This window comes from Panicum hallii, chromosome 4 (assembly GCF_002211085.1).
Source record: "Panicum hallii strain FIL2 chromosome 4, PHallii_v3.1, whole genome shotgun sequence".
Taxonomy (NCBI): Eukaryota; Viridiplantae; Streptophyta; class Magnoliopsida; order Poales; family Poaceae; genus Panicum; species Panicum hallii.
Genome location: NC_038045.1, coordinates 3102978 through 3116672, shown reverse-complemented (window position 1 = coordinate 3116672; position 13695 = coordinate 3102978). Strand labels below are relative to the sequence as shown.

Here is a 13695-nt window from a genome sequence, read left to right as displayed (position 1 = left end):
CAACGCTCTCCATCCAAGCAGAGCAGCGAAGCTGATCAGCTGCGAGCTCTCCAGCTTCCCCATGGATGGAACTAGTTCTTGGGCTTCGGATTAGCGGGTAGGTACGTCATCATCCTACTCCATGTATCTGCTGGCTGCTGTTAATAATTGGTTTTCCCTTCGGTCAAGTTCTGATGGTTGCGATGCGTACAGCACGCGTAATTAGCTAGCCTGTAGTATGTCTTACTACGTTAATAATCACATTGCCAGAAAAATTCGTGAAGTGATGATACTTTTTTCTAGCTTCTTATAAGTATTCTCTGAAGGATCTCGAGGAACAGCATCAGCACTGTTGCTGAACCAGTGGGTGCCCAACTGACTAGAACCAGCACATAGATAGGGTATAAGTCAGCAGAGGCCATCAAAGAAATAGGTTATTAATCAGCCCATATACTTGCAGTCATGCAGAATCAAGTGCAAACACGCTTGTATGTAACACATAAATCAAGTGCAAAATCGAGTCCACGCAACGCAATGACGCAAATGCTGCTTCTTTCTTGCTTGCTTTCGGTGAACATGCAAAACGCATCGGGCTCGGGCTTCAATATGCGGTCCAGTTTAGAATTCAGCCTGCGTACTATTGTTCTTTCAGCCCACTTAGCTATACTGGGCCTAGGGAGAGACCAACGGCAGTACTTGAACGCAGAAGTCCCGTGTCGCTGCAGCGGATCGATCCTAGCCTTATTTAGGGGGTGTTTGCTAAAGGTTTATTTTAAATCCCATCATATCTGATGTTTGATACTATAGAATTATTAATGATAAACTAAATTTCATAATTCTTATGTAGATTAATGATAAAATAAATTTCATAATGAATTTGTTAAACCTAATTAGTCCGTGATTAGCTCATATGATACTACAGTAAACATGTGTTAATTATGGATTAATTAGGCTTAATAGATTCGTCTAGTGAATAAGTCCTAGGCTTATGCAGCTAGTTTTATAATTAGTTTATATTTAGTTTTTCTAATTGGTATTGAAACATGTAACTGGATTTAAAATAAACTTTTGAAAATTAAATACCTCTTTAGCTCGCTCGGATTGCAGTTGGCTCGGCTCAGTACAATTTAATGGAGCCAAACGGATCCTCCTTTTGCTCGTTAATATAACGAAACATAACGAGCTGCGCGCACCAGCTGGCCACCAGTTCAAATTACGGCCCAGTAGTTCCGTCGGCCCATCCTACCACCGAACCTAGAGCCATTTGAGCCCTCAAAATCCCAGTTCGGCAGTTGCTCTTCCCGATCCCCGATCCTCAATTCCCCATAGCCTCTTCGCTCCCGTGACGCAGTCGCCGCCCGCCCGCCCGCCCCGAGCACCCTCCCTCGCTATGGCCGACGCCCACGGGAGTGGCCGCCCGCCCCAGCAGCGCATGTTTGGTCGTCCGCCCCCAGCACCCTCCCCTCCGGCCTCCCTCAGTCCCTTGATGCGCCCCCTCTCCGGCTCTTCCTCGCTCAGCAGCACAGGCAAGCTCTCCCTACAGTTCTTATCTATCCAATCAAAATGCAGGCTTCCCACCACAGATCAGCACGGCAGCACCAGCTCCTTTTATCTTCCTTCTCTGCTTTTCCTTTTCCAACCAAGGCAAGGCAGCAACACGCCTGCAACCACATCGTAGCAGCCCGTCGTGGGAGGCAACAGGCAAGGCAATCCTGTTCGGCTCTTCGCAAGTTGAGCTCGCGAGCTAAAACGAGCCAGCTCGAGCTTTTCACGAACCGAGCTAGAATTTTTGCTCGTTAGCTTAACGAGCCGACCCGAGCCAGCTCGGAATCTTAGCGAACTAGAGCGAGCCGAGCCGGCTCGTCGTTATCCAGCCCTAGTCTTGACCAATCGTGCTTCGCATGATTTACGAAGAAGAAGCAAAGAAAAGGGTAATAACTAACCATGTCCATCCCTTCCTCTTTACGCAGAGGAATGAATAATGAACCCAAGAATGCGAACCAAAGTTTTAAAAATCCGGCATTCGTGCAAGCAAAGCTTGGCCTGCCGATCGACGCAATCGCGGCTATTAGCTCGATCCCACTCCCAGGTCAGTAACGCCGGCCGGTTCTGCTGTTTCTCGCTTAGAGATTCTACATGTGTTTAGATTTGAATGTAGCGACTTAGTTCTGCAGCTTGGTCATCTCGGCAGAAGATCCTGCCGCCCGCGGCGAGCGATGCCGACCCGGCGGTCATCGGCATGCCGCATGCATGTCGTCGAGGCTGCGCATGCCCTGCTATCGCCGATGAGATCAGAGGTGCGGAAACTGTCGCTTCTTAAATCTTAATACGTGCTTTCGAGCTATTTATCGCGTGCGAGCGGGATGCATGCACTTGCCTGGAAGTGCATGCAACCCCCTGCCGCCGTGTCTGTCATCGACGCCGCGGGCTCGTCGATATCTCCGGCCGGCGATCCACGTGGCAGAGAAAACACGCGGCGGTTGTCGTTGTAGGCGTCGTGGAACAAACCACCCGCGGCCACGACGCTGTCCTTCGTGCCGAAGTTTTGAAGTGGTAGGGCCGGCCGGGGAGTGAGCAGGAATAAGGCGGAGCTAGGGTTTCATGGAAATTACCGATCTTCCTCGAGGAAGCTACGTACTAATTGCATGTTGGCTACCACTGTTGTAGCTTAGCTTAGTGCTTACGCAGTCTGAACTCCGAAAAGAAAAATCTAATAGCAGCGATGGAGACTTATCTTGCAACCAGCAATAATCCACGTGGGACGAGCGGAATCTTAAACCGAAAGAGATGAGCATGCTGGTATAAAACTCGGAGCAAAAAGATGATCAGATGAAGTCTTCTTTGTTTCCTTTCGTTTTTACAGGAGCATATGCACACCTCGCACGAGTCACGAAGTGGAGAGTTGGAGATCTATCTGTTCCAGCTGGTGTTCCAACATACATGTGTCCATTCAGATGAAAAAACTGAAAATTTGCTCGACGATCAAGTAAGTCTCTTATGCCAAAGGATCAGATGAAGGATGTACAAGACCAGCAGGCAAACTAAATCGGTATGTACATAGGCAGGGAATATACACTTATATTACACCGGAGAAGCAAATAAAAAGAAAGAGTAAAAAAAAATCTAGCGCACGTACTACACGTGCCCGAACGGCCGGACCCCTCCTGTGCAGAGGCGCCGCCGCGCCAGAGACTGAGAGACCTCTATCACCTGCCATACGCGCGGCCGCTAATTAACGCCGGCGCGCCGGCCCGTCAGTTCATCAGCCAGACCAGCATGTTCAGCCCGATGATCCAGAGAACGTAGGCTGCCAGCAGCCACTCGGCCGAAGGGGGCGCCACGGCGAGGGCGTCAGCGAAGAGAAGGTACGCGGCGGCGGCGATCATCGCGACAGGAGCCACGACCACGCCGCGGCCACGCGGCCAGATGCTCCTCCTCTGCCCACGGCGGTGCCCACCGTTGGCCTCGTCGCGACTCGGCGGCGGCGGCGGGGGGCCGGGCGCCTTCCCCTTGCCGCGGGCCGTCAGGCTGCCGGTTCCGGCCTCCATCATCCGCCGATCCGGGCCGGCGGTCGTGAGGTGCGTGCTCCCCGTCCTCTCGCTCGCTTTGTCTGAACTCTGAAGGGTGTGTACTGCGTGCTCTACCGTTCAGCAGAGCAGCAGTGATGCCCCGGCCCTTTTTATGCCTGGCGTAGTAGCTTTTTAATTTTGCAAGGGGAAGAAAAAATGGGGCGGCCTTGAGCGAGGCCGGGGGGGAAGGTTCCTGGAAGACGGTGTCTGGCGCTAGCTAGCCTAGCTTCCCGGAAGCTTCATAAGATCGATCACCTACGTAGGATAGCTTAGCATGGTAGTCGCCCGGGGATACATAGCCAGGCCCCGGCCATGGTAGAGGCCGAGGGGTCGTTAAGTTCTTGTTTTCTTTTCCCCTTCAATCATGGACATATATATTGAGCTTCCAAACTCTTGGAACACTTCAATATGCACGTACCGGTGACGGGAGAGGAATAACGCCAGATGGTCGCTCGCAGTGCTTTCGCATGGCAGGATCCTGCTGATGCCTGCCTTTTGAATCAATGGCCTGTTATTCATCAAAGCCGGGAAAGCGCGTGGAAGCTTCTTTATTAGCTTAGGATAATACAGTACATCGAGACTAGTACCCTAGCTAGTCATCATCAGCATGCATGCTGCGCCTGTTAGGTCAAAACTTTCACTCACCACCATGCCATCCCCTTGCGTCGTCTTTGGCTCGGTGGGGTTACGTTTTTCACTTTTACCCACAACAAAGATGACATTATGTCCGGGTTCTGGATAGGAGCATGATAATTCTACCAATATATGAGAAAGATGACACGTCCTCTGGTCTCCTGCTTGCGTTGACCAGTCAGCTGAACTTCACCTCTCGCTCCTCCTACCATCTTGTGCCGCAAAACAAAAACATCGAGAAGGGCTGACTGACTGACTGACAGTCCAAGTGCAGCAAAAAGTACAGTACCGCGGCGGCCATGGCCTAGCCGCCACACACTACGAGTTGCTTGGGCCGGACTAGTAGGCTACAGCAAGACGTACGTTTCAAAGCTAATTATTTGTACCGGATCCTAATGGGGATCAGTACCGGATTTCAAGGCTGTCGCTTTTAAGCAGAATATCCATTCTCGCAATTATTTGTTTGACCCGTCGCGCGCATTCCTTAGTTATGACAAGAGCTTGCAGATTGGTAGCGACTTTGTACTTCAGTAGTGCAATGCATATAGTTGCACCGGCATTGGTGTGATGGTTAACAGTAAAGTAAATTACACTACGGCGTCAATTCTTGGAATATCCCAAATATGGGTGGTGATGAGAGACTATAAATAGCCACAACTATACTACCCAGATCGATGCGCTGTTTGTAAACCTGCAAATAAATTGTCAAAAATCATGGCAACCCCGTTGAGCAAAATCACACGAGAACATAGGTCAAACATAGTTACTAGCAATCTGATCTTGCCAAATACTAAGGGTCCCTTCGGGAGGGCTCCAGCTTCAGCTCTTTCACCAGCAGGAGGCTCCTGCTGGAGCCCTACCAAACGGGGCGGAGCAAAAAGGCTCCGATGATGAAGCCCCGAAATCCCGCTCTCTGGAGTCAGTCATTTGGTGAGGGAGGAGCCCATAAAACTAGCTCCCTGCGGTTTCTCCTCCTCGCTTACCGTTGGCCGTCGGCATAAGCCTGAGGCGGGGCGCCCGTCGGCTGCGCGAGCCCGTGGTGGCACGGCGAACTGCGCGGGGGTCGCCTGCGCGAGCCCAAGGCGGAGGCAGGCATTGTCGGCGGCCGGCGCGGAGGCGGCTTGCGGCAAGCGCAGAGGAGCGCGGCCGCCGGCGGGAGCCGAGGAGCCCGGCGACGGGCATGGAGGCAGGCGGCGAGTGCGGGAGGCAGGCAGGGAAAAAAAAGATAGAAAAAGCCCACTGGATTTTGCTGTTCCAAACCCAAACCCATGAAAAATATTTAAACCTATTAAAAATTCCATACCGCGACGATTTAAAATTTTGCCCAAACCCTTGCCCATCGGGTTAACGGGTACCCACGGGTCACCCATAGGTCTATACACCTTATTGTACTAGTTTTTATCATAATCAATAAGTTTAATATAATAAACATTAAGTTTATAGTGTAAAAAATACATGATGAGCAAGAAGTTCATTTGTTCACTAAAATTATTAGAGGAAATAAAAATATAAATACCAAGTTCTATATTCTTACGTGTAAGCTGAAACCATTCGAGCATGGTGCAGAGCAACATGTGCGAGAGCAGGTCATCGATGTAGAGCAGGGGGCTATTAGGAATTGGGTCTCCGGACGGTAAGGCATGGACGCAATCGATGTACTCTCACGTCATCTCTGCATCATCATGGCGCGAAGAATGAGGCAGATTGCACACAGGAACACGACGAACATGGGAACGTCTGGAGGGAACAGTTGGTCCTTTGGGGCAGCGTCGTCGATATGGTTGTCCAGAAAGATCACAGAAGCAGCAGCGACGAGGGTCCAGTACGCGAGCCACTTCTGGACAGGGTTCATCTTGCCAGCTGCTGCGCCCCCTTCAACCTGCTGCTCCTACAGATATGGATGTTGAAAGCACGAACATGTCATATATACATTTATATACTATTCTCATAATGTGCACACGAAATTAAAAGGCGCCCATTTATTCTGAAAATTGTTAATCAAGATTGTTCCAAATTAAACGTAGTAAAAATGGAGTAGTATGTATATGTGTTATTTAAGCACGATCAACTCTAGTTAATCAGGTCCATCGAGCTGCCTAAATGATATGCTTGACTTTGACGGATGCACATTATTAAAGGTTGATGATGTTAACTACTCATATATATGGGCGTGAGTCCAGCCAAGGAAATGACAAAAAAATTAATCAAATTACATGCATGCTTAATTTAACTTGATTGGGATGATGTGCAGTCATGTAAGAATAGTGTAGCCTGATGATACTGATAGAAACAACTAAATTTTAGGAGTATAACCCCACGCCAGTGATTGAGTTCATGCACAGACAAAACGTACGGAACATTAAAACTTGTGCTCAAACTCCATCGTAGTATTTAATCTTGGACTTAGTTTGTTCTTTAATTTTTCCTAAAAAAACTAGTATATTGTGGACATTATTGATTAAATAATTTGCCACTCCTGTAAAAGGGGATTTTTAAAATTCCAACATTGTTGCTTTGGAAAACATTTAGAAAAAAGTTATAATTGTTAGCAGACGACTTGGACCGAGTGACACTTGCTTAGACTGGATTGCCAATCAAAAGAAATGGGAAGATGATCTAGTAGAATCGCAAAAGAACGAAGCTAAGATCCAATCTTTCTCCCACCATTTCCAACTACTACAACTTATGTTTGCTGGAAGGACTGGTAAGATTAAACTGATCTGAGAGAATTAATCCTCTGAAAAAAAAAAGTTCCATGGAAAATAGGGTGGTTTGGCATGTCGGGTAAATCCATCTATCCCTGTTTAAATCTGCGATTTAGGAAGACGCAGGATCGTCCATCAACATGTGAAATCGCACAGGGGCTAGCAGGAACGGATCGGAAGGAGGGGGAGGCCTAGTGGACGCATGAACTAAAGAGGAAAAAATTACCTGGTGAACTCGCAAATCTTCAGCCACCGCTGGAGCTTGAACTGCAGGAGTATCCACCTCCACCTCAATCCCCTCTTCCAAGTCCGGCATGTGCTTCGCCTGCGCCACATCACCCATGAAACACAGAATTGAAGAAGAAACAAGAAAGAAGAATAATGGAAAAGAAAATACGTAAAGTTTCCGTCTAAATGAGTGGAAACGCATACCCGTCTACTGATTGTTGAGCTTGCTGGTGAAGTCGTGCCCTCTCAATCTCGTAGTCTTCGTTCCTTCACGATGTCTGAGAATTGACTGATTAGGTAAAAAAGGGTGGGGGAGACGGAAGGGGGTGAGAGGAAATGGATCGGAGGAGGAGGAGCACCAGCAGATCGAAGAAGAAGAAGATCGAAGGAGGAGGAGGAGTATTAGCAGCAGCAAAGATCGAAGGAGGAGGAGGACGAAGAGAGAAGGTGGAGCCTTTGGAGCCTTGGGGGAGCAGGCGAGCAGCAACAGAAGAAGAGAAGACCGAAGCAAATCGAGGTGGCTTGGACGGTACGGTGTTGCTCAAGGAGGAGGGGCGGGAGGGGGAATAAGAGCAAGGGGGGAGAGAGAGAGAGAGAGAGAGAGAGAGAGAGAGAGAGAGAGAGAGAGAGAGAGAGAGAGAGCGTACGCGGAGGTGGAGTGATGAGGCAGGGCCAGCTGCGAACCGGCCGGTCGTTTTCATCGGCAAGACTAGTGGGAAAAATGCGGGTGCTATTTTATTGTACTTTTCTTGTCCGCATGCTTGCATATCCATTCGGGCCCATTCGTATAATGAGCCGCCGTATGCAACGGGCAGCTTTGAAACGCAGCACACATCATCATAGATATGATTAGCTCCATCAATCCGTCAAAAATGGGAAGTAAGAGGCACAAGAAAAGAAGATCAATCGGTTTAGGAAATGCGGAATGAGATGTCTAGCTTAATAATATAAACTCTCATAACTAGTGGTTGGACATCTTGCCTAGAAGTACAATTTTTAGCTGATGGACCATTAATTAGTGGCCTGCTCCAGGTCATTGTTATGAATGTACTCCTTCTGTCTTAAATATAAGATACTGATAGCCTCAAAATTTATACCCAATTATAAAATATTCTAATATATTTTAGAAACTAATTATTTCCAGCCAGCTATGAAATCAGCAAAATAATAACCAAATAAAGTATTAAATAGGGGTACATGCATCATTCTCTCATCTCCTTAATTTATCATGAAAATGCTAAAATACCCTATATTACAGGACGGAGAGAGTACACGGGATTATAATGGATCCAAAGCTACTAGTGCTAGCCAAATTAACATAACCACACTCTCATAGTCACATGCACAACTGCACAAACAAGGAGCTGAGTAGGAGCATGCAGATGAGCAAAGACCATGAATGACAACACTGTCGGCAAGGAAGCAAAGTGAATTTAAGAAGGGAGTATATATGTACTTTTCAACATTTTTATCCAATAATAAGATCGAGTCCTTACACCACCACCACCAAATCACGAGCAATAAGTCACTACAATGCTGCCTCGAAAACCAGCTAGTTACAGGACATCATCCATCTAGCGCCTTCTAGCAAACGGTTTACAAATATAAGCCAGTACCACTTTCAAGTCTTTCTTGTACTTATGGCCAGTGATGGGCTTATGGCCAGTCTCTCAGCTGAAAGCAGCGGTGGGCTTATGGCCAGTCCAAGGACCCAGGGGACAAGGGCTCCCCCTCCTCCCCCTCCAGTCTCATCCCTGAAGTCCCAAAAAGATACCAAAATTACAATCAATGGTTCACAAGCAGCACCATCTGAATGCAGCTTTCATGATGATATATGCGGTTATTCATGAATAAAGAATTGAATGTACCCTATCCTAGTAAAAATCATCATCAGGTTCAGTGCAAGATCCTATATTACTGATATTAACTTGTTTATAGTACGTGGCAGATAGCTAGCAGAAGCACAGCGGGTTCAGATATTAGTGCAACCTGACAACTAGGTATAGGTTCAATTACTAGTACCATACATATGGAGTATATAGTCATAGTTTCCATGCTGAAAAATGGTCACTACTTAGCAATCTGTGAAACTGGGACTAAATGAAAAGAACGAGATAAGAAAAAAAACTCATAGCTCAGTTGATTATAGCCAATTAGGTTACATTAACAATACACAGCAAGGGCACTACTGCTACAGATGCCACTGTTGCTCACCTGCAAAATACTTACTGGTACGTATGCGATTTCTGTTTGCTAAAAGCTCCATCTATGATCATAACTGATCGCCCTAATAAACCCTGTGTGATTATGCATATGCCGGTTTATGAGGATGTGATCAGGTAACACAACACTTGTACGTAGCATGTCTCCTTGAAGCTGGCCTGCACTGTCCATGCTGCCACCATGGCACCATCTGCACAAGATGTGTGCTTGTTAGTACCATCGATACATAAAACCACCTTTCTCATGAGAAGAAAATGGTCAAACAGCTAAAATTTACTTGCACATAATGTCTGGACCGGAGTATATTATGAACCAAGAAAACAATTAGGACATTATTATGAAATTACAGCTAAATTTCTCGCTCGCAATCCTCTCTTAGAACGAACATGATGGGTTACAGACTCATCAATTAGCAAAAGAAGAAGCTTCTGCTACGTCCAAGTCCAACCGAACTAAAATAGGGAAGGCCACAGAAGTACATGCATGAAAACCAAAGGGATACAGTTTATTGACAGGAAAATTAGCATTAGTTATTGCAGTAGAGCCATTGTACCACCTAAATTGTTTCTATGAGCTGCAAACTAGATCATACTTACTCTAGTTTTACATTTTAACTCCATGAGCATGCTAAAGAATGATATCTTTATGCACATGTTGATGAATATCATTTGACATCTCAAAGAAAAAAAACTTAAAATTAAGCAGTGGCGCCACTACTTGTTATGATCATGTCATGTGTTGTGAAATGCTGTCGCTCACTATTTAAGACACACACTATCACATATAGTACAATGCATCAAGTTGAAACTCCTAGATTACTGGGGCTAAATTGGTAATACTGCTTGATAGGTGTAGCTATAGCTAGATGTCTAGGCTCTGATAGTAGTTCAACTTGACAATTAACTTGGAAATGGTTATAAGTACCATCCTGTGAGTATATACACTACCAACACAGCAATGGAACACTGTTACTCGCACAAAGTTATTATATTATGAACTAGAGGAGTAGACGTCTAGACTCCACTCATATGTGGATCCAAGACGTGTCATATTACCCTGCGTGATAAAGCAGAGGCAGTTTCTGAAGCTGTGATCTGGCCAAAAATTGTTGCTGCCTGTACGTTTCATTGAGTCCAATATAAGGACCGTGCTGTCTCTGGTTTTACGGCCGTAAAAACAGTTTCTTTTTGCTCAGAGTAAAGTGCCCGGAATTGATTCATGCATGCAAAAGACATCAAAGACAAGTTTGATTAATAACACAAGAACACAGAATTACGACACCATTCAATGTGACAATCACAGCTTGGTTACTCGTCTCCCCCAATTTCTCTTGGTCAGACCAGATCAAAATGGAGGAACACTCGGTCCATCCACGAAGGCCAAAAGGGAAATTTGCAGACACCGAACGGCATATTCAGAGGAAAATCGGAATTACAAGCCCAGGGAGAAATTACAAGCTGGTCACTGGGTATACAAATATACAATTATACATACACAACACCAGGACATTCGATTTTCTCACACTAGAGATGTACAGATCGACTAGGCCAAGGGGCCAAAAGAACTAGAAATGCTACGAGGAGGAATTCAATTTACTCGCATCGCCGATTACTGGCTGCGGATCTAGCAACTAGCTAGCTAGAAGTACCCCCTGAGGGCTTCCTCCACGCGAGCCGCAGCGCGGCCGGCGCCGCTGAGCGTGAGGAACGCGAGCGCGGCGCCGATGGTGAACAGGCCGTACCCGGCCAGGACGTGCTCCGGATTGGCCGCGCGGTTCAGCACGGTATCATGGAGCATCACGCAGCACCCCCAGGCGAGGAAGAAGACCGAAGCCTGGAGGCGCCGGTCGTCGAGCTCGACCAGCTGCCTCAGGGCGGCGAGGCGGCCTCCCCCTCGGCCCTCGGCGGCGGCGGCGGGTTCGTCGCGGTTCCCACGCTTCGGCGCCTCCATTGGATCGGATCGGAGGTGGCGGGCTAGGGTTGGCGTCTCGCCTCGTGCTGTCATTGGACGCAGCCTCTTGCCTTCTTGTAGGGGGAGAGAGAGGGGGAGAGAGTGTGTGGAAGTGTGGTGCGGACCGTGCGGACCTCGAGCTGGACGCTGGGGGGCCTTGGGTGCCTTGGACTGCAAGGAAGATGTTATGTGGGCCTGGCCTTTTCCCACAAGCGGAGCGTAACATGGGCCTAGGAGATGCTACACGACCTTTTTGGGGGGAGGGAGTTGCGCTGAATATTGGGCCTATTGGGCTGACCTGACCGACGTGCATACAGAAAATGGGCCGCTCGGCGCTTTCGGCTCCAGTTGATTTGTATTGTTGGCTCAGCACGACCGCGCGGCCACCACCCAGCCACCCCACCCACCCACCGTTGACCAACAAGAATACAAGATTTAGATCTGCACCTTGTGTTGTGCTAGCATGGCCGCCGGGTAAGGATCCAGCAATTTTTGTCCGCTGCTATTTCTGATGATTTTACCGCCTTCATCTGTTCTTCTTCTTTTTGTTTCCCTTCCATTATGAGATCGAAAGACAAGTTTCTGACTAACTGCTCATGCCATGAGAGAGACAAGGAGAGGGATCACAATAACTATCCTATGCAACATCCATGGTCTCTACTCTACATACATCTATTGAGCCCCAAGAAAAACAGAAAAAGTTTGCTAAACCATGGTAGCTACCACAGCAGAAGCGGACAGACGCAGCTGCTGAATAAGGACCTCTCATGCATGCAGCATATATCGAGTACTCAATTACCATGTAGTCATGCATGGGAAAACACCGTATGCAAACGCAAGCAAGGTGTAATAATCAATACAGCGAATTTCTCCATTTCAGGGGATGAAAAAAGAGAGAGTTTTGAAACCACGCAAAAACGAATCAAAGAGATCGATCGAGCTGGAGAAGGGACGTACATGCGGGGCTGCCGAGAGGGAGCGCACGACATGGGCAAGCAGCATGTCGTGCTCACCGGAGACTGAGAGGATCGGAGCGAGGTCGTCGGAGCCAGGCAGCAGGCGAAGCGCGGCGGCCATGGACGACGATGACTGTAATGGTAGCTAGCGCGCTTAGGAGGTTACTAGATACGTATGGACCGGTTGAATTAGTCGCCGTCGATCGGTGGGTCTGGCTCAGGCTGGCTGCTGGGAAAGAAAAACAATTTCTCACGCGCCACTCATCTTCGCGGATCTAGTCATCAAGCAACAAGTGGGACCTTTGTTTGATTTGTGTGCTCCATCCAATAGCTAGGGCACAGATTGAACAAAGCAGGCAGTCCGACGCCAAGAACAGCGACCGGCCAGCCAGTAGCGTTCGCACGCGTCGCATCGCACGGAATCGCTCGCTCGCTCGCTCCTACTGTAGAGCTACAGAGCGATTGCGATGCGTCGTCGCTGTCGGCAATTCGGCAGGGCCTTTCATTTCCACGGCCTGTCTTTTGCTCGTCGTACCGGGCCGGGTCTCCCCAAGCAAACCTGGGCTGGTTGGGCCGGAGGAACAACAGAGAGGCCGAATGTCTGCAATCGAGGGCCTGCGGCTGGTGGAATACGGACTGCAGCAGGCCCAGCTTCGACGATACTCTCCGGCAAATCTTACAATAATAATAACTCTCCGGGAAACGCAACGCAGAGAGTATGTGGAGATCGTAATTGACCAGCGAAAGCGCACACCAAAGCGCGCGCGTGCGCCGGCTGCTCGCTGCCCGGCCATGCGCGCGAGCGATCGCGCGAGATGGTCAGAATAATGGAGCTATAGTTCCACGGGAGCCAAACAGGTGACTGAGGACGACGGCGTTGGCGTTGGCGATTACGGCGCCGGCGAGCGCAGCAGCCTGCGGGAACCGGCCGGCCACCGGCACGAACGACAGGAGGCACACGCCAAGCAGCCAGGTGAGGAGGGCGAGGAAGACCACCAGCTGCGTGGGCGGCGTCGCCGTCAGGGTTGACGACCAGAGAAAGTTCAGCGAACTCCATGGCATGTACATATGCTGCAACGTGTGTGGCTCACGACTAGTAGTAGTTCCAAGTAGTCCAAGCATGCCATAGCCAAAAAATACCAAAATGACCTCATGAGCACCTTATTATTAGTCAAACCATTCATCAATTTTACCACGTGATACCAGGCGCGGAGGCAGTTCTGCAGGAGCACCTGCGGGGTTTTACAGGAAACATTATTACAATTCAGAAAAAAACTACCATCACACGCTTAACGGCTTAGGTAAACATAAAATAACTAGTTGAGCTCAAATCCTGCAGAGAAAAGAATGGTATTATATCCCTACAGTACCATGCATGCATGTGAAGAGACCGTCGCGGGACAACGATTATTAGAATGGTCAGCAGGAGTCAGGAGCACCACATAGAGCACA

The 13695-nt window shown here is 48.4% G+C and overlaps 3 protein-coding genes across 9 annotated transcripts; 1 reads left to right on the top strand and 2 right to left on the bottom strand.

The window, feature by feature from the left end:
• Positions 1-11: 11 nt before the first annotated feature.
• Positions 12-3128, top strand: LOC112889195. Of its 4 annotated transcripts, none has more exons than XM_025955698.1 (4): positions 12-97; positions 1950-2068; positions 2154-2276; positions 2843-3128. In XM_025955698.1, the coding sequence occupies exons 1-4, from the start codon at positions 66-68 to the stop codon at positions 2935-2937; spliced, it is 369 nt and encodes a 122-aa protein (XP_025811483.1). In that variant the 5' UTR covers positions 12-65; the 3' UTR covers positions 2938-3128. The 4 variants fall into 4 exon arrangements, 1 of the variants encoding a protein (XP_025811483.1); XR_003228036.1 differs by having other exon boundaries at positions 15-101; XR_003228037.1 differs by lacking the exons at positions 1950-2068; positions 2154-2276 and having other exon boundaries at positions 13-101.
• Positions 3129-5585: 2457 nt separating this feature from the next.
• On the bottom strand, positions 5586-12552 carry LOC112889197. 4 transcript variants are annotated; one of them, XR_003228040.1, is made up of 6 exons: positions 12245-12551; positions 9344-9527; positions 7762-8868; positions 7319-7392; positions 7113-7211; positions 5586-6069 (listed from the first exon to the last, which is right to left on the bottom strand). XR_003228040.1 is itself a non-coding variant. In XM_025955701.1 (3 exons), exons 2-3 carry the CDS (start codon positions 7200-7202, stop codon positions 5848-5850), a joined length of 312 nt encoding a protein of 103 aa, XP_025811486.1. In that variant the 5' UTR covers positions 7203-7211; positions 7319-7695; the 3' UTR covers positions 5586-5847. The 4 variants fall into 4 exon arrangements, 1 of the variants encoding a protein (XP_025811486.1); XR_003228039.1 differs by having other exon boundaries at positions 9329-9527; positions 12245-12550; XR_003228041.1 differs by having other exon boundaries at positions 5586-6063; positions 7762-9527; positions 12245-12552.
• On the bottom strand, positions 10724-12234 carry LOC112889196. Its single transcript, XM_025955700.1, has one exon. The coding sequence runs from the start codon at positions 11339-11341 to the stop codon at positions 10976-10978; it is 366 nt and encodes a 121-aa protein (XP_025811485.1). The 5' UTR covers positions 11342-12234; the 3' UTR covers positions 10724-10975.
• Positions 12553-13695: the final 1143 nt, after the last annotated feature.

What these genes read in the sequence shown, in the direction of transcription:
- LOC112889197 (XM_025955701.1), bottom strand. Translation starts at nt 7,202, where the DNA reads ATGCCGGACTTGGAAGAGGGGATTGAGGTGGAGGTGGATACTCCTGCA. An exon ending in AAGATTTGCGAGTTCACCAG is followed by an intron (nt 6,070 to 7,112) that starts GTAATTTTTTCC and finishes CCATATCTGTAG; the next exon opens with GAGCAGCAGGTTGAAGGGGG.
- LOC112889196 (XM_025955700.1), bottom strand. Translation starts at nt 11,341, where the DNA reads ATGACAGCACGAGGCGAGACGCCAACCCTAGCCCGCCACCTCCGATCC.
- LOC112889195 (XM_025955698.1), top strand. Translation starts at nt 66, where the DNA reads ATGGAACTAGTTCTTGGGCTTCGGATTAGCGG. An exon ending in CTTGGGCTTCGGATTAGCGG is followed by an intron (nt 98 to 1,949) that starts GTAGGTACGTCA and finishes CTCTTTACGCAG; the next exon opens with AGGAATGAATAATGAACCCA. An exon ending in TATCGCCGATGAGATCAGAG is followed by an intron (nt 2,277 to 2,842) that starts GTGCGGAAACTG and finishes TCGTTTTTACAG; the next exon opens with GAGCATATGCACACCTCGCA.